This window comes from Thalassophryne amazonica, chromosome 20 (assembly GCF_902500255.1).
Source record: "Thalassophryne amazonica chromosome 20, fThaAma1.1, whole genome shotgun sequence".
In the NCBI taxonomy this organism is placed as follows: domain Eukaryota; kingdom Metazoa; phylum Chordata; class Actinopteri; order Batrachoidiformes; family Batrachoididae; genus Thalassophryne; species Thalassophryne amazonica.
In genome coordinates, this window is record NC_047122.1 from 62,507,173 (window position 1) to 62,529,446 (window position 22,274).

At 41.1% G+C, this 22,274-nt stretch overlaps 1 protein-coding gene across 1 annotated transcript; it reads left to right on the forward strand.

Annotated features, from left to right (window-relative positions):
- The first annotated feature begins 73 nt into the window (after window positions 1-73).
- maco1a (macoilin 1a) lies at window positions 74-21,758 on the forward strand. The gene is made up of 11 exons (XM_034160592.1): window positions 74-153; window positions 5,210-5,351; window positions 6,049-6,175; window positions 6,341-6,464; window positions 6,549-6,727; window positions 11,184-11,721; window positions 12,596-12,754; window positions 14,252-14,434; window positions 14,621-14,741; window positions 16,259-16,433; window positions 21,004-21,758. The coding sequence occupies exons 1-11, from the start codon at window positions 74-76 to the stop codon at window positions 21,204-21,206; spliced, it is 2,031 nt and encodes a 676-aa protein (XP_034016483.1). The 3' UTR covers window positions 21,207-21,758.
- The last annotated feature ends 516 nt before the right edge of the window (window positions 21,759-22,274 follow it).

The window sequence follows — 22,274 nt, forward strand, 5'->3', positions numbered from 1 at the left end:
TGAGCGAATGACATTTTTGATCCCCTCCGTATAGCCTCCATAGAGATACTCCAGCTGAATCAACAGGGGGAGGATGAAGCGGCGCAATGCAGACTGCAGCAAACTCCGACGGCCGATAAAACGGAACCGAATCACCGAGGGTATATATAGCAGGTACAAACAGGGACCTTATTGTGTAACAATGGTGCCTGTGGCACACTCACACGCTCTTCTCTGGACGCACAGCCGCCGCACATCCTTACATTTATAGGCCTAACGTCACTTATGTGCCATTTGTACTTCCAAGCTAGCTCGTTTAGTTCAATTTTTACCTCAATTCCGATGAGAGGTGGCGGTGTTACTCTGTACGCGTGGCTCGTTTCACTCTGTGGATATCTTACAGCAGCTAAAATATATAATTTATGTTTTGAGGAGGGAAAAAAAATCAAAACACATTATGACAGAAGAAACGTCGGTGGTGCTTGTTTTACATCCCGGGGTGTCGCGGTCGGCGGGGTTAATGCTCATCTGTGCTTTGTCTGTTTGAACCCTCTCTAAAAATAGTGTTCATGTAAAGTGCAAAAACCGTTTTGACAATTAATGTCAGGATGAGCTTGTTTGCCGTTTCTGACTCGAGGCTTGGCAGATTTGTGAGAACAGCTGTGCATAAAGTAACATGCCCAGACATGTCACCTCACAAATATACATCCATCTTTCTCGTCATGCTTTGATTCGTGGTTGCAACTTACATTTTATTTCCGAATAAGCTGTTTTGTACATACTGAAATGGCTTATAAATTATAAAGTACTTAAAAAAAATTCAAAGAACATTTTTGACATCAAAGTATTGTAACCTTGGTGTCTGTTGGCATTGGAAATTTAAAGGAACTGACAGCACACCTGCTCTTCTTTTCCATCATGTATGCAATGACAAGATTATTCCCTGCAACAAACTCAGACATGTCCAGCAGGTGGCAGACAGATATGTGCATTGTATTCTCTGCTCACAAGACAAAAGCCACCTTGACACTTGCACAAATTTGATCCCTGCATTGAGACACAATTTTGGGTGCCAGTGAGTAAACTCATCGTAAACTGTGTGAGGCCTTATGTGCAATGACACAAATTGACACACAGTGTTTGCAAATGGACTATATGCACACAGTCCTGCGTTCTATGCCTGATGGCGCCAGAATGTCCGGTGCAGGGGAAACTAGTGGAGCACACTCACTGTACTGTGAAGTTGGCTGTCCTGAGTTTACTCGCTGTTTACTGGAACTTCCCGAAGTCACTGCCATTATGGATTATCACCTTAATAGTTAATCGTCACTATAATAATCAATAGTGTTATATAAATACAAAAAAATAGGGCTGCATACACATGTAGAATCATTAACTGTCAATGGCGTTCCCTAATTATTTGTATTGTATCGCTCTATGCTAACATATTTTTGAAACATTAATTTTACTCATTCAAACATTCTAACCTTCTTACCTTGTATATAACCTGATGTCATCATCGGAGGCAGCAAACCGCTCCCAGCCAAACTTGCAGCTGATGGCCATCTCCTCCATTTCCTTCCATAGAGCAGCAACCTCGCTGTCTTCGCTCCCAAACACCGGGACGAGGGACAGGAATGGAGTAGTTGTTCCACTCAAAAAGAACAGGGCAGCTCCTTTTTTTTTAAACAAACAGCGCACCTGTGTGGTTGACAGCTGGATCACATCAGCAGGCAGAAAATGCTGAGAACAACACAAAAATATGAACAATGACAAAAAAAACAAACAAACACTAGAAACGTTGTAAATTGATTAAAGTTTTCAGATATTGAAAAGAATCAAACACTGGCATCCGCCATAACCGGAAACGACACAACAACCAGAGATCTTAACAGAAATACATTACACCACTCCATGCATATAGTCCATAGGTTGTTCAGTTGTACAAGTGGCACAAAATTTATGCCTCGCATCCTTGCACGGTTTCAACAGTTTATGAAATTTTGAAATGTTAACCATTTCTGGCATGCATAAATTTTGTGCCACTTGCATGAACTAGTTGTGAACATTGTGCAACCTATTCGTCAACACTGGGTGTCATTGTGCGCAGGGCCTTACACAGTTTACAAAAGTTTACGAAATTTTGAAATGTTAATTTCTGGCATGCATAAATTTCATGCCACTTGCGTGAACTAGTTGTGAACATTGTGCAACTTATTCGTAAACACTGCGTGTCATTGCGCGCAGGGCCTTGCACAGTTTACAACAGTTTACGATGAGTTTACTCTTTTGTATGCAAAATTGTGTGCCAGTGCAGGGATTAAATGCGTGCAAGTGTCAAGGTGCCTAAATGCTCACAAGTCAAATGCTCACACATGGAAAAAGAGACAAATGCTCGCAAGCAAATATTCATCGTAATTATTTCATCTGAAGCTTACAAATATTTTAAACTTATTCTAATATATTAACACCAGACAAGAAAACAGGGATGTACATTGGGGAAACTTTTATTTTCAACTCACAAATATGTGCAATATAAAAGTGCATTTAGTCAAGGCGGATACCGTGACCCGCTCCATCCAGAAATGCTGGTAGAGTGCGACGCTTTGCCACGATGTCCTGGCAGAGGATGCAAAGGTGTTTCTGCTTCTGGACACGCAGTCTATGTTGGTGCTTCTTGATGAGCTGCCCTCTGGAGCGTTGTAGCAGGTGAGTGCTTTCAGGAGCATAGTCCCTGCAGAGCCCATCGACAGATGTCCAGAAGGAAGAGTGCTGGTGGCCATTCAGCTAGGAGAAGGATGTCTTCCACCCAGCGCAGATGTTGTATGTGGGGTCCCGGGCCTCCAGGGTGGCTGTGTGAACATTCCAGACTGGAATGCCAAGTTGGGGAAGGATGTTGCGGACATGGATGGGTGGTGGAGGACCTTCAGGCTGGAGCCAGAGACGTACGCTGTGTGGAAGTAGTCAACTAATGGCTCCACCTCAACGGGGGTGTTTTGTTTGTTTGTTTTGAACAGAGGTGCCACTCAAGAGGTGTGATAGCACTTTTGTGTGATAGCAAAAGTCATTGAAATATCAATATCCTGTTTCTCAATAAATACATCACTAAGTACTATGAAAACTAATACATTATAACAAATAAACATTATAAAAAAAATTCTTGGTTTGTGAGCATTTGTCTCTTTTTCCATTAAGGGTGTGAGCATATGTTTTGTGAACAGTTGTCGTGGAGTTTGTAAACCGGTGTCGCTAACCGAATGGTCCTCCCCTAAAAATCGATCCACCCTACCTTCACTGCGTATGCATCATTAGCCGCGCTTCACAGATTATCACATCGTTTCTGCTTAAAACTGCACTCCATTTGTCATCTCTCAGTGACAGATATCTGAAGCTTTTGTACAACAATCATTTCCACATAAACTCGGCATTATTTCATCATAAAAGACGGAGGAAGCGATCAGAGTGCCACAGCTACACAAGCTGATGCGTTCACTGCAAGTCAGTCATTTCAAAACATCACATAGTATCACCTTGTTTCTGCTTAAAACTGACTTTAGAATGATTTTAAAGGTTTTACGTTGTCATCTGATGATTAATAATCCGAGTAATCCATTTGATTGCTTTGGGTGAAGAGACTCTGTCTTAGAGGAGCGGCTGAGCTCCAAAATGACGCATGCGCAGTGGAGGCAGGGGGCATCAATTTTTAGGAGCGCACCGTTCGGTCTGCGACACCAGGACATAGTGGGGAATTCTTATTTATTTTAATGCTGCATTCACATGTCAACAGCAGAAAAATTGCTGTCGTCTCCAGCTAACAAAGTGAGGCACAACCATTTTTCAGTGCTAACAACATGAGCAATTATTTTATTGTAAGATAAAACAGAGTTTTAGGATTTTCTGTAGCACTATATTTAAACAGGAACCCCTGGCTATGTTAACTTTTTGTGAGGTTATAGATTAATTCCTGTAATATCACATTATTCACATTTACCTGTTTAAAATCAGGTGACTCTCTGCACTTAAATCACCCATCTCTTGCCATCTGTATTTTTTTTTTCTCCTCGTTAAAGATAAAACAATATCTGGTTTGTCCTTGTGGCTGCCTGATATGCCAAAAGTTGAAAATCTTCAACTTTTGACGGTACGTGCCATTGTGGTGTGTGTGGCTGCTGTGTTCACAGGGGTGAAGGAATTTTTCCGTCGTTCTCTTTTTGAAAATAATGGGTCATCGGTTTCAAATCTGCCACTAACAGTCGATGTGAACACAGCAGAACTCTAGGGCAGCACGGTTGCTCAGTGGTTAGCACTGTTGCCTCACAGTAAGAAGGTCATGGGATCGATTCCCACCTGTGGCTTTTCTGTGTGGAGTTTGCATGTTCTCCCCATGTTTGCGTGGGTTTCCTCTGGGTGCTCTGGTTTCCACACACTGTCAATTTTCCTCCCATCACATAGGCGGTGTGATGAGCAACAGCGTCCTTGCATTTAATATAACAGGCACAGAAACACGTTAAGAGGTCTGAAACTGAGGTGGTGCTGGGGGTTACATCTCCTCAGTGAGTATGGGTTACAGACTTTGGCATCTATTTTTAGGACACCTGGTGCCTGACATCAGCTTGGGATCTCTTAAAATAAATGTTACTCTGGTTAGAGAGTGGAGACATGCACCACAGTCTCTGTGTTGCCTTGTTTATTAGCGGGACATCTGCAGGTCTTTATGATAACTTAAATCTACTTCTGAAGCATCAGAATTTGCAGTAGGACAGGAAGTGACAAAGGGCAAAGTTTTCAGGCAGCTCCAAATCACTGTCCTTTAGAGCAGGTTGATCTGGTATCAGAGTAGGACGACCAATATATAGACCGGGGTTCAATTCTTTGTTTGTGCTTCGGGCTGCCTGTCTGTCTGTGCGTCTCTGAACAAGATGCCTCAACTGCATTGTCCCAGTCCACTCAGCTGTAAATAGAAACTGGTCTTGCTTTGGGAAGCAAACTGTGATGGACTGGTATCTGGTCCAGGGATCATAGACTTGATTGATAGACTTTGTTCTAAGAGTCAAAACCAGCCAAATCCAGTTCCACACACATGTTTTAAGCAGTTACCGGACTCACAGGAAAAGTATAATCATTTAAGTAAGTCCAAAACATAATAACAAAATAGAATATAAACCCACAGATATATCTAACAGTGGTTATTTTCTCCATGATTGATCTTTTTTGTTTTCTTCTCCCACAGTACGTTCCTGTACCTGAAGTTCCTGGTAGTGTGGGTGTTGGTTCTGCTGGCTGACTTTGTGCTGGAGTTCAGGTTCGAGTATCTTTGGCCCTTTTGGCTTTTCATTCGGAGTGTCTACGACTCCTTCCGGTATCAGGGTCTGGTAAGAGCTTATTTATATATTTTAAACCTGAACATTGACCTTTTCCACCTGACTTGCATTCAGGTTCATGGTCTGGATTGATTTCTGATAGAGGGGCAAGAACAGGAGAAAGTTCACAACATCTGCATGCCTTTTGCACAGCCCCATTCCACAATGTTATATATATATTTTTTTTTTGACAGTGAACATAGTTTTGCTGTTTATTTGACTCCCTTACATCTTACAGAAGTATTGTTTTCCTTTTCTTTTTATTGTTGTTTATGCACCAATGACACCAGATATAATTTTTTTGTATGTGAGAACTTACTTGAGAACAAATTCGATTTTGATCAGAATTTGATTCTGATCAAAATACAGAAACTGGAAGTAATACACACACTCACTTAGAAAATGGAACCCATGGGAAAAGTTCATCCTTGAGTGTTTGACCACTTTCCAGTTTTAAGGTGTGACACCCCCGATAACATCAACATTATTCCAGGAGTTTGAATATGAACGAGAGAAAACATTAATGGCCTGGCGGAGATTTAAACTGTAATCATGGTTTGCCAACCAGCAGCAGGTAACCAACATACTTGCTTAGCTCGTCGATAACAGTCCCCCTGTACTCATAACATGCCCATGGATTACTGCATATCATACTGTATGTTCTGTTTCTGCATAACTTTTATAACTGTCTCTTTTCTCCTTTTCTTAGGCATTCTCTGTCTTCTTTGTGTGTGTGGCATTTACATCAGACATCATCTGTCTCCTCTTCATCCCCGTCCAATGGCTGTTTTTTGCTGCCAGCACCTACGTATGGGTCCAGTATGTCTGGCACACAGGTTAGCTAAAGTACTCCATGGATTCTTTTTAATTTTCACCTCAAAGACCTGGTGCACAGTAAATTCTTAGCTGCCACATTTTTTCAGTGCTACACCCAAGAGTGCAGAGTTAGTGTTTTTTTTTTGTTTTTTTTTTGTACATGTATGTGTCTTGCTTTCACACAGAAAGAGGAGTCTGTCTCCCTACTGTGTCGCTGTGGATCCTGTTTGTGTATATCGAAGCTGCCATACGCTTCAAAGACCTGAAGAACTTTCACGTCGACCTGTGTCGACCCTTTGCTGCTCACTGGTAAAGGTCATGTGTTGTGTATGCATGATACAAACATGTTGACAAGTCAAATGTTGACCCCCAGTGTTTCTCTCTACTTCCCAGTATCGGCTATCCAGTTGTAACTCTGGGCTTTGGCTTTAAGAGTTACGTCAGCTACAAAATGCGACTGAGGAAACAGAAGGAAGTGCAGAAGGAGAATGAATTTTACATGCAGCTTCTTCAACAGGCTTTACCACCAGAGCAACAGATGCTGCAGAGGCAGGAACGGGAGGCAGAAGAGGGTGAGACACACACACTCAATTTTAATTTATTTATGTTGCCAATGTAAAAGACAACAAGTATACTGTAGGCCAGAGGTGCAGGTTTTCTTTGCACCTGCCCGCTCCACCAGGTAATTTAAGTGATTACATCTGCTCAAAGTGATGTTGATCAGTGAAATTTCTGGAATCGGTTTTAGTCCTCTGCTGGAGGCTAAGCAAGCATCAAAAGTCAGTGATTCAGCAGAACAGGACTACTTTCATTGTTAACTTGTCACTTTACAAGTCTGAAAATTTCCACTTCAAAATGAGTTTCTCTCAGTAAAAGTTCAACTCTTTGTCATCATGCACAAGTGACATTATCTCAGGCAGAAAAGCTCACATTGATCAGTGCCGCCTTCTTCTTCTTTGTCTTTCGGCTGTTCCCGTTAGGGGGCGCCACAGCAGATCAATCGTTTTCATCTCACCCTGTCCTCTGTATCTTCCTCTGTCACACCAACCACCTCCATGTCCTCCTTCAGCACATCCATAAACCTCCTTTTTGTCCTCCCTCTTCTCCTCCTGCCTGGTGGCTCCATCCTCAGCATCCTTCTCCCTATATACCCTGGGTCCCTCCTCTGCACATGTCCAAACCATCTCAATCTCACCTCTCTGACTTTGTCTCCAAACCGTCCCACCTGAGCTGTCCCTCTGATATGTTCATTCCTAATCTTGTCCATTCTCGTCACTCCCAAAGAGAATCTCAACATCTTCAGCTCTGCCACCTCCAGCTCTGCCTCCTGTCTTTTTGTTAGTGCCACCGTCTCTAAGCCGTACAACATAGCTGGTCTCACTACTGTCTTGTAAACTTTCTCCTTCACTCTTGCTGATATTCTTCGGTCACAAATCACTCCTGCCACCTTTCTCCACCCACTCCATCCTGCCTGCACTTTCTTCTTCACCTCTCTACCACACTCTCCATTACTTTGAACAGTTGACCCCAAATATTTAAACTCATCTACTTTCACCACTTCTACTGATCACTATCTGTTGACTGTATTTTCCAGAATATAAGTTGTGTTCTTTTTTTTTTAAGCAGTTTGGGAGATCCTGTGACTTGTATAGCAAATAAAATCACACATTTGTTGTTAATGATAATTATAATGACTATTTATATAGGGCTTTTGCAGGAATCAAAACACTAAAGAAAATAAACTCTAATAATAAAAGAACAAATGAGAATAATATTAATAAGAGCACTCCAGCAATACAAAAGTTAAAAAAAAAAATGCAAGAGCTGATACAGAATAAAGGTAGAACTTGTACTCCAGAAAATACGGTAGTGTTTTTTTTTTTTTTTTTTTTCCACATTAAGAGTCACACCTAAGTATTAGTTACATCTGTTTAAAAATGTGTCATGAAGAAGAAAAAACATGTCGCATCAGTCAATACGTCACATTTATTCTAAAAAATGTACTCTACAACTTCATGCAACGAAAAGCAAAATGAATTTGTCACTTTGTTAATTTATAGCAAATGCCACATTAGCAAGCAAAAGCTAACGTGCTAAATAATGTGCAAGGCACAAAGGACTCAAGCATGAACTGCTTCTTGTCACAACCGAACAGATGAAAACATCAGTGTGAAGCTAAATGTGAGCATGTTTATTTCACTAAATGTAAATAAACCTGTTAAAATTGCTTTTTAAAATAATTATAATTGGCCTTACCTTAGCATAGCTACCCTTCTCATTATGGTTCTGGCTTTTCCACAAAATGCAAACAAGTGGGGTTGTGAATAGTATGAAGGTTATTCTCTATCTTGATTCAGTAGCATGGTTTTTCAGTTTGAGAGCATGATTTGTTCATTCCATTCACTCTTTAACACTCAGCATGTCCTCTTCATTGAGATATTGATTTATGGTGTTGGTATCCAACTTACCACCTTTGCCTCTGGAGGACCATACTGTGCCTCATTCAGATCAGTAGGCAAGAGTAGCTTGTCACATGTGTAGGTTTTTCAATTTTGTGGCTGTAGATCAGACCTGGGCAAACTGTGGCCCAGGGGCCACATGCGGCCCTTTACATGTCTCTGTCCGGCCCTCATGAGGTCTGTGATTATTATTACATATATTAAAAATGTCAAGCTTGTGTGTTGCAAATCATTAGAGAGGTTTATTTCGGTATATTTAAATATTTACATATTATTACAATAATTAAAAATTACCTATAAAAGCTATTAAATAGGTAATTTTTTGTAAAATTTGTAATGGGAGACAGCCTTAGTTATCGATGGTGTGGCCCTCAGACATAATTCAGGTTCCCTATGTGGCCCCTTGTAAAAATTAATTGCCCACCCCTGCTGTAGATGATAATGTGTTTTTTTTTGTTTGTTTTTTTTTTTTTTTTTTACATAATTCGCTGTGATGTACAAGTCAGAGGAGCAGCCAAACAAGTAAAAAATGCACAATTTATAGTCTAGAAAATGTTGTATTTATTTATTTTAGAGTTGTATTTTACTTGATCCAAATCTTCTTTTGCATATGTTGTTGGCTATGCACGTTTTTCTTTTGGGGAGTAGAATATTTGTTTCATAAATTGAGATTATGTTTTGTCAAATGGCGAGGTTATCAAAGTACATCAAGACAAATGTATTTAGTAACAGATTAGTTATTGTAAGACAAGGAAATGGTATCAGATTAGTATCAGCAGATACAGAAAGTTCCTGTATCTGACATGAAAAGGTGGTATTGTGCCATCCTTAATTCCAGTGCAATCTTTTGGAGTGGTAAGAAAGTCACGGAGGTTCCAATTAATAAAAAGCTGAGAGGTTGCAGAACCTCAATGCAAACAGAGCTGCTTCTGATGTTCATTTCACCCTCATTCCTCAAGTGCAGGACCTCCAAAATCCTCCTGTAGCTGAAATGTAATATTACTACAGGATGAACCTCATCCACATATAATAAGAAATTGAAGCAAATGTACTGACAGAGAGGTGCATTTGAAAATCGTTGTTTTGGTTCTTACCGCTGACACGCCTCCACTGGGCATACTATACAAGACAAAACAAAAACTATGCAAAAACATTGTAGAAAGCTATTAAAGAAGTTTTCTTCATGAAATATTATATTCAAAGTGTGACGTGTTTAAATAGCGTCCATGATGTTCAGGTATCCATTTGTGAAGGGGGGGGGGGGGGGTGTATAAATCATCCCTTGTCTATTGAAGCTGTGTGCCACAACTAGAGTGTGTGTGTGCATTTAAACGGCAATAACTTTTAGCTTTCTGGTGGGTTGTCTGTGGTTGCCAACACTGAGGCAAAGCTCTGTGCTGCATTTCAAGGATATGCATAAAAAAATAGCAAATCAGGGCATCAGGAGTTAAAAGATGTGCATGCATCTGTACATCACACAGTACTAACATATAATGTTAGAGTAGACAGACAGCTCATGCTAGTAAACGGCAGGACCCCTCCATGAAATGTACACTCAGGATGGTGCAGTTTGGTTCATTCAGAGAGGAGAACATCACCTTAATAGTCCATGTGGGTCGATTTGTTTTTCTTATAGAAATGTTAGATTGTGACTTTTCTGTTGACACTCGTAACAAAAGTGAAATAAAAAAAAGAATAACTTTTTCTTTCCAAGTCTTCTCCCAAAGTTAAACAAATGGTTGCCTTTAAGACTTTGCAAGTACTCAAGATTGAATGAGAATCTTTTAAAATGTATGTAGTAAGAAATACTACTTTTTAAACAACCAATGTAACACTGAACAAAAATAAATGCATTTTATTGCACAGGTATAGCTTTTTCTTTTTTTTTTAATCAGTCATTGAAAATAAAATGAATGCTAATTGTGATATCAGGCTTGATAGTGAGCTTTTCAAACTTTGAAGAGAAACTGGTTTATTTGTGGAGCTGTAAGTGTAGTTTCAATACAGTTTGGTTCAACATGACTTCTTATTCCCCGCATGACTGGAAAATCACTAAGGACCCTTGGGCAAGGTCTTTAATCGCCTATTGCTCCCAGTGTGTAGTGAGTGCCTTGTATGGCAGCACCCTGACATCAGGGTGAATGTGAGGCATAATTGTAAAGTGCTTTGAGCGTCTGATGCAGATGGAAAAGCGCTATATCAATGCAGTCCATTTACCATTTGAAGAGTATTTTCATTTTCAATTCTGCTACCTGAAAGTTAAAAGCTAAACTGTTCAGTATTTCCAATCAAAGCAAAAATGTCATGAAGCACTTTTATAAAAATGTTAATTAACAGGTTAACACAGCACAACTATTAGCAGGCTGATAAAAGAAAAATAGGAAGCAAGTCAGGTGCATCGAGTAATCATGATTTCATATGCAGCCTGTCAGAGATTTCAATCAGTTTGCTCAGATATTATCAGTCATTTTGTTTTTTGGTTGGCAGTTATGTTGCCATCATGCTGTTTGTTTAATGTCGCATGTTTCTTATTATTTTTCTAATGCCATCTTCCTTTGCATTCTTCTAGCAGCATTATCTAAAGGCATCTCAGAAATAGATTCTTCAGTTATATCCCAAAACGGAGCACCTCCGGGAAAGAAAACCACTTCGTTGCCATTACCAGAACTGGAGTACCGGGAAAAGGGGAAGGACAGTACTGCAAAAGCACGCGAGGACAAAAAACAAACAGTTGGGATCAATAACAACAGTATTATACATACGCTGGACTCCAAACTCCAGGAGACGGACTACATTGAGAACTACATTGGGGCAAAGAGACTGAATAACGACCTAGTAGGAGAAAACGCACAAGTTGACACCAACTCACACTTTATTTCTAAAGAGGAAACAGGAGGTACTGGGAAGAACTACAAAAACGGCAGTGGAGGTGGGAGCAACATTTCAAACTCCTCTCCGCGCAATCACATTTCCACAAATGGGAGTGTTCCGGGTTCATCAACCAATAAGAGTGACAAAAAGCAGAAAGGAGCAGGGAAGGGTCAGAAGGATCCTGTAGAGAACTGTATCCCCAACAACCAGCTGGGCAAATCGGACACTCTAGTGCGGTAAGAGGCACACACCACCAAACTGAAACACCCAATCCTACACAACTTTCTTCAATGTTTTTGTTTTTCTGTGCGTGTGTGTCTGTCTTTGTGCACTCGAGTGCACAGCCATGTGACTCTGAACGCAACTCAAAGTAGGTCCTGATAGGTATTTTGTTGGGAGGCCGCTTAGGAATACCAAGAGCTGCACATGTTTTGCCAAGTAGAACTGAGTTGCATCAGGAAAGACATCTAGCAAAAATAAAAACATCGGAATCCACCTATGGCTCCCTACTGGATCCACTGTGGCGACCCCGAGCAACTGGGGTCAGTTGAAAATTAAAGCAATAAGAACCACGCTACCAAAGATGACCTTGTCAAGGCAGTTCTGGAAGTCACCTGAGTGTGGGCCATGTTTTGTCCAAATTGGGTTGAAAATCAAATTCTTTGACCTATGCTGAATTGACTTCTTTAAGACCAGCTTGGTAGAAATCAGTAAAAGGACCTGTGAGGAGCAGGCTGGCAAACAGACAACCAGGCATGATCTGGCTCTGAATGATTGCCTTTTAGCCAATTTAATCTCACTTGGGCAATTCAAGAACCCGTCTCCATTTGTGTGCCAAATTTGGTTCAGGTTGAGAGTGTAAATCAAAAATCTGACCTTAGACTTTGACTGTCTAAGGTCTTTGGCAAAGGAGATCTTTGCCAAAGCAAACCCATTCAGGGCAGTTCTTACGGTTGCTGTCATTCACATATCAGTTTGGTGGAAATCGGACAAAGAGGCTGGTAAGAATAAGGGAACAAACAGACACTTATTTGTCGAATTAGTGTATGATATTAAATTGGCCTTATTTTATTTATTTATTTATTTATTAACTTACTTCTTCTGTGAAAGGCTGGAGCAGGACATGAAGCGTCTGAAGGCGGATCTTCAGGCCAACAGGCAGATGGAGTCGGAGCTGCGGAGTCAGCTTTCCTCCCTGAGCAGCCAGGACCGCAGCCTTCGCTCTGAACTAGGCCAGCTTCGCCAGGACAACGAGCTGCTACAGAACAAGTGGGTGCACATACAGTACAGAGTATATACACACACACACACACATGCAGTAGCACAAATAACTGGCACTAATCAAAGTGTGCCACTGTTCTGTAACCTACAGCAAAGATAAGCTTACAGACAATACTATGTGTAGGTAATGAAACATCTTTTGCATAAATGGCACAGGCACCCCTCCAGAAAGTCCTTGTTTCAAAGCCACCCTCGCACATGTTGCTTTATGCTGTAGAGCAGGTCTTTTTTTTTTTTTTTTTTGGCCAATAAACCAATAATTTGTAATTATGTCATGAAAATACATGATGCTGTACTAGCTGACTCATTATAAACTTAAGTCAACTAAATTTTAAGGCAACACTTGAAGTTTAAAAAGTGATTTCTTTTTTTGTGTTTGTGGGGAAAAACAGCATTATTCACATGCAAGCCAAAAATAATCCCAGTAGATGTATCTAAATTAATTTGGCTATTGATTTTTCTATAAAACATTTAATCCAAGAGAACATTAAGTTATGGGTTGATTCATGGTTGCGTTCCAGTGCTTGTAAGAAGACAGTAGTGCCAACTTTAATCTTGGAGAAAGTCACTACAGAGCCTCCTTGGGTACTGGATGGTAATCACCCAAGTAGACAACTGGGTGATTTCCATGTCTCTCGAACGTAACAATCTACCTGCTGCAGACAGGTTCCCTTGGCCTTCTCCAGCCACTGGGGTCCTCAACACTAAGGCACTTATATGTTGAATCATGCCCAAAGAAATGTGGTTTCTTTTGGCACAGTCATTCCAGCAGTACTCAAGGATCCTCCTCTAGTACCAAAGACATCCTGTCATCACCTTAGGTCACTGATTGGCATCAGAGTCTCACAACCATACAGGAAGCTTCAGAACCTTAAAGACTTGGATCTTCATTCTCCTACAGCGATATCAGCATCTCCTCTATCCAGCAAACTCATGACTCCATAAACTCTACCCAGGTGTCTCCCAGTTTCAAAGGTTGAGGACCCAGAGACAACAGTGTCACTGTGGAGATAAGTGAAGGTCTCAACAAGTTTAGAGCTTTGACTACATACAGATAAAAAGAATAATTCTGATGGCTGGGTCCAGAAAGCCTGGATCTTAGTCTTGATTCACAATGGTCACAAATCCAGATCCTCACTCAGCTTCTCAAGTGCTGCAATCAGGGCATCTCTTGAGTCCACAAAGACCACAGAAGCCAAGGTCATTAAACCTTTCCTCACGGACGAAAGGCACCGAAGCACCTTGTTTCCACCATCCTACCCAACACCCAGTCGGAGAAGAAAGATGTGGGAGTTGTTCTGATAATACCAGTGTTGTGAAGCAGACTGGGTGGATTTGTAAGCTTATTACATCAGGTTGTGGACGAGATGTCTAAATGGTAAAAGGCAAACACAGTCAGTCAGATGTCAGCATGAACTTTGCATCAATGTAAAACTGCATATTTGATGTCACAGCAGGCTGACTGTATTATTCTCCTCACATCAGGCTCCACAGTGCTGTTCAGGCAAAGCAGAAGGATAAACAGGCCATCTCCCAGCTGGAGAAAAGGCTAAAGGCTGAGCAGGAGGCTCGGGCGCTGGCAGAGAAACAACTGGCTGAGGAGAGGAAGAGGAAGAAGATGGAAGAGGCCACTGCTGCCAGAGCCATAGCATTAGCTGCTGCCAACAGGTACAAATTAAATCAGTGAATCTGTAAATCAACACATTTCCCTAAATGGTTTTGCTTCAACAGAGTGACCTTTGTAGATGGTCCCACAAATTACTGCAAAGAAAGATTATTGTGAAGTGAAAGATGAATCCATGATGCGTTTATTGATTGATGGCCGTCTTTGTCGTTTTGCCTTCTGTGGATCAGAGTGGAGTCGACTGATTCTCTGCGAGGGCGTATCAGAGAGCTGGAGACGGAGTGCAAGAAGCTCAGCATAGAAACAAAACTCAAAGAGGAGCAGATTAGGGATCTAGAGGGCAAGTGTCAGGTGAGACTAAATGGCTGAGATGCACTTTTATGACAGCACTTTTATTTTAATGTCTTTGAGGAAGTAAATGATACATTTTCCTCCCTGATCTCCCACTCACACACAAACTGGGGCCCTCATTCATCAGACTGCGTAGAAAAGGTTCTAAATTCTGTCATACGAACAACATTTAGCATGTGTGCAAGTACAAAAATAAAAAAACTATTTATGAAGGAGGCACTCGCATCGATCATAAATATAGATGGTAAAATCAACTTTTATGAGACGGTGATTGAGGTGTGGTGACAACAGTTAGCTGCGGAAAATACGTGCAGCGACTGGCAACGACAACTCCACCAGTAGTTTTGAATTCAGTCAGTCCACCACGGTGCTTCTTAATTCAGACATCACAGTCACTTGTGGACATTATTTTAACAAGCTCACCACAAGAACCAGCATAAAACTTTGCAATGAACAAAATAAGTAGACAATTATTTATTTCCTGTTACAGTTGCACCAGAATCCTTTGTGATCCTGTGATGTTACCATGCTGTTGTACTTATTAAGATCAAGTTTCCTCAAGATGTTGAGGTCAAAAGCTGCTGTTTAGTTCACACAAGTGTCTTTTTAGGTTTTGATGCCAATGAGGCTACACGTCCATTTCTAAATCAACACCGTGATTAACTGTGTACTTATTAATTTGAGGAAATAAAGAACATATGTGGAGGAGGTTGCACACTGTGACACTTTCTCATTGCATCGTTGTGCACATATTTACACTCATTTGTATGTACAAGTAGGTAAATTCCATACTTTACATAGAACTGTTCGGACGCATGGTTTAAGCACAAATCTGTGTGTGGGAACGGTTGCCGAATGAGCCCCTGAAGCTTGCAGGCTGAGCTGTGCATGTTGAACATCTCTGATTGAATCTGTCATTCCTTGTTGAATCAGTGTGACTTTGCCATGTTGCTAATAGCCAAAGTAAGAATTGAATGTTCAGAAAACGTACGTTCCGTTGGTGCAAAATCATCTCTGAGTGAAGTTTTGGGCCATAAAGTTTTATATTTTGATTAGAATGGCAACTAATGGAGACATGTAAATATTTGGTGTTTGGAAAAATTTATTAACAACCAAGTTCAAAATTTTGGCCCAATGCTTCTATATTGGAGGTATTTAGAATAGCTACCTGGAGGGATTGGTTAAAGATACACCAGTGGCTACTATTAAACACTAGTTTGAAGTCATACATCACCTTTTGTTTGTTCCATGATCTTGGTTTACCTTAAACAGTCAAACTCAAGATCATAACAGTTTATCTCAAACAGTATGTGGCCAGTATGTGTTAAACATGGTGGCAGCGCTGTGTGTTAGTGGTTCAGCTTTGGACAGAGCTGACCAAATGTCATCGCCACACAAGAACTTGTATTTTGGTATCATTGATTGGTGTCAAACACGTAAGACGTGGTAGTGCTACTCTCCTGAGTGTCCATTGTGGTTGTCATTTTTAATCGCGTGATATTCCCTGTCCCATGCAGGAGCTACGGAAGTATAAAGAGAACGAGAAGGACACGGAGGTGTTGATGTCTGCCCTGTCAGCTATGCAGGAGAAGACTCAGCACCTGGAGAACAGCCTGAGTGCCGAGACCAGGATCAAACTGGACCTCTTCTCTGCCTTAGGCGACGCCAAAAGACAGCTGGAAATCGCACAAGGTACACGAACCCGGACCGTAGGAACAAAGTGACTGACATGTAAATGGATTTGCAATAAAAGAATTGAATCTTTTACTGCATTTTTGTTTCTATTAGTTGAATCTCCGAGCTGGAAAATTGTCAAAACGCTTCTTGAATCAGTAATTTTTATCTGAAAAAATCTAAAATACAGACCATGAAGTCCCTATAAATCATAGTAATTATAAAGTGCTTTCATGCGAACGTGGTGCTTCTCAATGATGATACTTTCAGTAATTGACAGTCTCATGGTGAAGTACAGTTAACATAATTCACCATGTCTGTGAGGAGTCTTTTCATTTTTTTTTTTTTTTTGTCAAAACCAGGGGGTCACCAGCCCTGCTCCTATACCTGCCCTGTATGTAGGGATGGGTATTGATAAGATTTTATCTGTCGAGAGCATTATCAATCCGATTCCTTATCAATACCTATTGTGAATTTGCTGTGTACTAAAAGTAGGCTTTACAGGTTTTATTTTATTGAGTCTTAAAGTAAAGAAATATGGAATTGGTCACTGGATCCTTAAACTCTGGACATAATAAACTCTACATGGAGGATCCTTGATCTCTGAACATAAATAGAAATAAAATCTGTAGTTTTTATCAAAAGCATTTCCTTTCAGACATTATTGGCATGAATGTCTTTCCATACAGCTGAGCTGAGCGCTTGCAGCCGACTGTGCTGCATGTCAGGATGTAATTCATAAAGAATGCAGGACGTCTCATTTTGGGAGGAAAAAACATTTTAGTCGATTGTTGTTTGTCTGTATAACAGCGTTTGGAAAGAAGTGTCATTTTATTTAAAGCGGCAATTCGTTTTGAAGTTATTAATTCCAACCGGAATTACAAACCGTCTCGGCAGAGAGCCGCGCAGCGTTTGGAGCTGTGCCAACGGAACAGATGATGATTCTCGTTTCTTGACTGCAACAACACAAGAGTCCCAGTTAGTGACTTTAATCCACACAAAAGTGACTCACAATGAACATATTTTAATGGCCTTGCCGCTTCTGAAGAGTTGCTGCTGTTGTTGTTGCTATTATTATTATTAATATTTAAATAAAAACAAATTAATATAATACAATTTTTAATATATTTGACTCTCTTAATCTGTGCTGAGCCATTAATTATTATACAGAAAACAAATGCACACAAATGTGCTGAGATGCGAACAGCTAATACTAACTTTAAAGGAGACCTGCATTGAAATAAATGCAGTCAGATCTTTGGACCAAAAAATGACTTACATTTACACATAAGATCCTTCTGAATGTAGTAAAGTAAATCTGGAAGCCCAGATCTGTCATTCAACGGAGAAATCTTCATTTAAAAATGGCAAATTTACAGTTAACATTTAGCCCTCCGCAAAACTGTCCCTCTCATCATGGACGCTGCCGAGACGTCACGGAGAAGACCCTCTCTCCCAGCATGCATTGCGCGCCAACTGTAATTTGTGGATTTACGTCAGTTTGCATCTGCACCTTTTTCTTGTCTTATACGGAAGGATCTACTTTTTTAAAACTTCATATTGTCTTGCAGCATGTTTGGTGAGTACACATTTCTTTTATTTGTGCTTGAAAATTATGTTGGGGGACTTTTCATACGCCCGTTTGATTGAGTGGTGTCACAATGAAAATCTACTGTCTTTCGCCTCCGGTACCATCGCGGGATATGGACGCGAGACCCGCAAAGAATCCAAGTCATTAAAAATATATAAACCTCTCTCAGCGTCCATGGAGCTCTGGGGCTCCGATTGCCGAGATGTGCGGTGCTGCGGATTTTGCCGCAAGAAGTCTGTCCTTGCAGCAACAGGTGTACCGGCCACTTCGCATTAAAACAGCGAGCGTAATCTCAAGACTTGTGCCAGGTGTGCTGCAGCTCCATTCAGTAGACAGAGAGGTGATGCCGGTGTTGTGCGCTGAATCTGACACATCGGCTGCAAAGCAGACACGGGCGGTGTGAGTGGCCCGCGTCGGCGGTTAACGAGCCCGCAGACTTAATAAGCGCAGCGGAGGCAGAGAGCAGGAGAGGAAGAACGGCGCCCGCTGTCGATGTTGTTGCTGATCTGAGCACACAGATCTGTATCTCACATTCATTGCAGCTTACTTTTGGATGTTGAAACCAGGACGTGTATAAGTAACATTACTAACAGATAAAATCAATTTCAATGCGGGATCGGACTGAAGGCGGGAGCGCGTCGTCCCTGACATCATGGAAATGATACGGCTGTACAAACTGTTTTCACAGAGGGCTAAATTTTAGCTGCAAATTTGTCATTCTTAAACGAAGATTTCTCCGCTGAATTACAAATTTGGGCTTACAGATTTACTTTACTGCATTCACAAGGGTCTTATAAATACATATCAGCTATTTCTTTCTGAAATCTGACCACACTTATTTCAATGCAGGTCTACTTTAACATTGAAAACGCCATAGACATGCTAATGCGTTAGCATCGGCCCGGTTTTTAAGTTATAAAATACATCTATCAACTGTTTCAGAAGGCCATAATAGGTCGTTTTAACATGAAAAGGTAAATATTACTCACAGACATATGCTCTTTAGGGTTTTAGCAGGGAAAAATTAAGATAAAGCAAAATAAAACAACCAATGAGCCAGTGGATTGAAGCAGTGCTTCATTGGTTCACGTTTCAAAGTGGAGTCGCGCTGCAGAAGCGGTTGATGAGAGCCGCTGCAAATGATCATTTTCCCGACAAACGCCCTCAAAAACAACGGCCGCTCTAAAGGACTGATAAGGGAATCTTTAAGAAAAAGACTATTGATATCGGTGGATTGAATCATTTCTTAACGATACCCGAAAAGAACCGGTTCTCAATAGCCAGCCCTACCTGTATGTTTTTTTTTTTTTTGTGTGCTAACAGATAAGTGCTAACGGATCATAATCAACTTATGGTTTCAAGGGAGGGGTTGCTGTGATGACAAAACCGTGTGAACAGGTTCAGATGTGCGTGCCCGCTCAGCAGCGAGTTACTGGCTGTGATAAGAGAGCGTGCATTCAGTCATTGTGTGTTTAATCATTGGCCAGTGAACCACAGATGAATTGTGGGATTATTGAAGAGTCATACCACCAGGTTTTAATATTAAAAATATTACACAAAGGCATCAGATTCAGCCAGGCTGAAGAACATGAACTGTGATCGGGCGTTTGCATGTGGTCGCCGCATTGTTAGTGCCAACATTGTGGATTTGAGCTGAGTGAATGTGTTTGTTTTTACAGTGGCTCGAGTTTTAGTCCTGCCAACACTCCTGTGGGAGATATTTCAATATGTTCAGAACCACCTGCAGAACCGGACGAAGATTTTACCGTCCTACCCAGGCTTGTGCAATTTGGGTGTTTTGATTTCTTGGTCAGGGACACTTTGATGTGTAGTCAGACATAAGTTTGAGCTGCTATGAACAAAGCAAATTCATTGGTCTTTAAAACTACACATTCGCGTTTGTTGTCGGTGAATGACAGTTCTGCAGGATTACTGGTGTTATGTGTGGTGCACATACACGCACACAAATTTTACTGTGTGTCCAGGACATCTGAGAAAGACTGTCTTTAACCACTTCATCTAGTTGTGTCTTAATGGTTTTATCTCACCAATGACAAACTAATTTACACTCATGTGCCACTTTACTTTGTATATGTGGCGGAAACTAAACAAATTCAGGCATGGAGACACGCTTAAAACCAACCTGATATTTATCACCTGGGGACACGAACCCCAAGTAATATTCCCACCAAGTTTGATGGACCTCTGTCCTGCTGTTTTGTTTTGGGTTTTTTGTTTGTTTTTGTTTTGTTTTTTTTCTTTAGTAATTTGTGGGTTACCCTCATATACACTGACTGGCCACTTCATTAGGTACACCTACTCAATTGCTTGTTAACACAAATGGCTAATTACTCAATCACATGGCAGCAACTCAGTGCATTTAGGCATCAAGATGTGATGAAGATGACTTGCTGAAGTTCAAACTGAGCATCAGAATGGGGAAGAAAGGAGATTTAAGTGACTTTAAAGATGGCATGGTTGTTGGTACCAGACAGGCTGGCCTGAGTATTTCAGAAACTGCCAGTCTACTGGGATTTTCACACACAACCATCTCTGGGGTTTACAGAGAATGGCCCAAAAATGAGAAGATATTTAGTGAGTGGCACTTGTGTGGAAGAAAATGCCTTGTTGATGTCAGAGCTCAGAATGGACAAACTGGTTGACTGGGTGACTATGTGATGCCGTCATGTCAATATGGACCATCATCTCTGAGGAACGTTTCCAACACCTTGTTGAATCTATGACACAAAGAATTAAGACAGTTCTGAAGGCAAAAGGGGATCCAACCTGGTGCTAGTGAGGCGTACCTAATAAAGTGGCCGGTGGGTGTGTACCCCTGCTGTATTCTGGGATGGCCCAGTTTGCATAATGGGGCGGAGTTTAATCGAGGTGTACCTAATGACTTTGCCAGTATGTCGTTACTCCAGAATGTCCAGCATGCTCTGCCTGTATACCGTTAAATTAACACCTCCTTTATGAACCTTCTGTCTTGTCCAGGTCAGATCCACCAGAGGGAGCAGGAGATTGCAGAGCTGAAGCAGAAGATAGCGGAGGTGATGGCGGTGATGCCCAGCCTTTCTTACTCTGCAGACGGCAGCAGCCTGAGCCCCGTCACGCCTCACTACTCCTCCAAGTTCATGGACAATAGTCCCTCCTCCCTGGACCCCAACGCATCCATCTACCAGCCCCTTAAAAAGTGACTCTGGCAGTCAGAACTTTTCTCTTTAGTTTGGGGAAGCTCTCTGTTCCAGTTCGGGTTATTTTCGGTTTACCAGCCCCTGACAGTTTTTGCACTCGACTGAACTGTATACGAACACAGACCCACGTGGCACACACACACCCCTCCGCACGGAACTATAACAAAGTCCGTTTTTGGTTCTGTTATGAGAACTTTGTTTTGGGGAGGTTGTCTGCAGTAAGGTATCAGTAAGCTTGGTATTTAATTTTTTTGACATTACAGTCAGATCCATAAGTATTTGGACAGTGACAGGTTTTGTAATTTCGCCTTTGCACATTACACCAGTGAAGAAATAAAACATTTAAAATCTGTTTCTAGTGTTAAATTTCAGCTTCAGTTCAGGTTGATTAACAAAAATATCATTTTAACCATTTAGGAATAAACCATCATTTTTATACACAGTTGCTCCACTTTCAGAGGCCAAAAATAATTGGAGGCAATTGAATAAACTAAATGTAGCTTATTGTCCAAACAAAACATCACTTTTACAGCCAGGTTTCTTTAGAAGGGTTGGGGGATAGATACTGTATGTGAACATTTTTAAGCCACTGAATATGTTGTGGACTTAATTTACATCAGTCATTCAGAAAAGTAAGCAGTATGGTGAGAGACTGCAACAAGATAAGTGAGAGAAGCCACCAAGACACCCATGACAACTCTTAAGGAGTTCAAAGCTTCCACAGCGGTGATTGTCGAAACTTTGCAAAGTGCAGCTTTTGTCGGTTGCACCAGTAGCCGTACAGTCATCGTGGCGTGGGACAGAGAAATATTTTCGTAACGGGGGGAGGCTTAGTCATATCCAAGTTTGAGTCACCCGTGTGCTCTCTGGTAAACTAGTTAAGAATGTACAGTTTGTACAACTACAGCCACAGAAGCTTATAACTACTTCAGAGTTGTCATGGGCGTCTTGGTGGCTTCCCTCACCAGTCTCCTTCTTGCACGTTAACTCAGTTTTTTTTTAGAACTGTCTACTCCAGACAGATTTACCATGTAGTACCATTATTGTTTAATATCCTGATGATTGATTTTT

What these genes read in the sequence shown, in the direction of transcription:
- maco1a (XM_034160592.1), top strand. Translation starts at nt 74, where the DNA reads ATGAAGCGGCGCAATGCAGACTGCAGCAAACTCCGACGGCCGATAAAA. An exon ending in GGAACGGGAGGCAGAAGAGG is followed by an intron (nt 6,728 to 11,183) that starts GTGAGACACACA and finishes GCATTCTTCTAG; the next exon opens with CAGCATTATCTAAAGGCATC. An exon ending in GCATTAGCTGCTGCCAACAG is followed by an intron (nt 14,435 to 14,620) that starts GTACAAATTAAA and finishes TCTGTGGATCAG; the next exon opens with AGTGGAGTCGACTGATTCTC.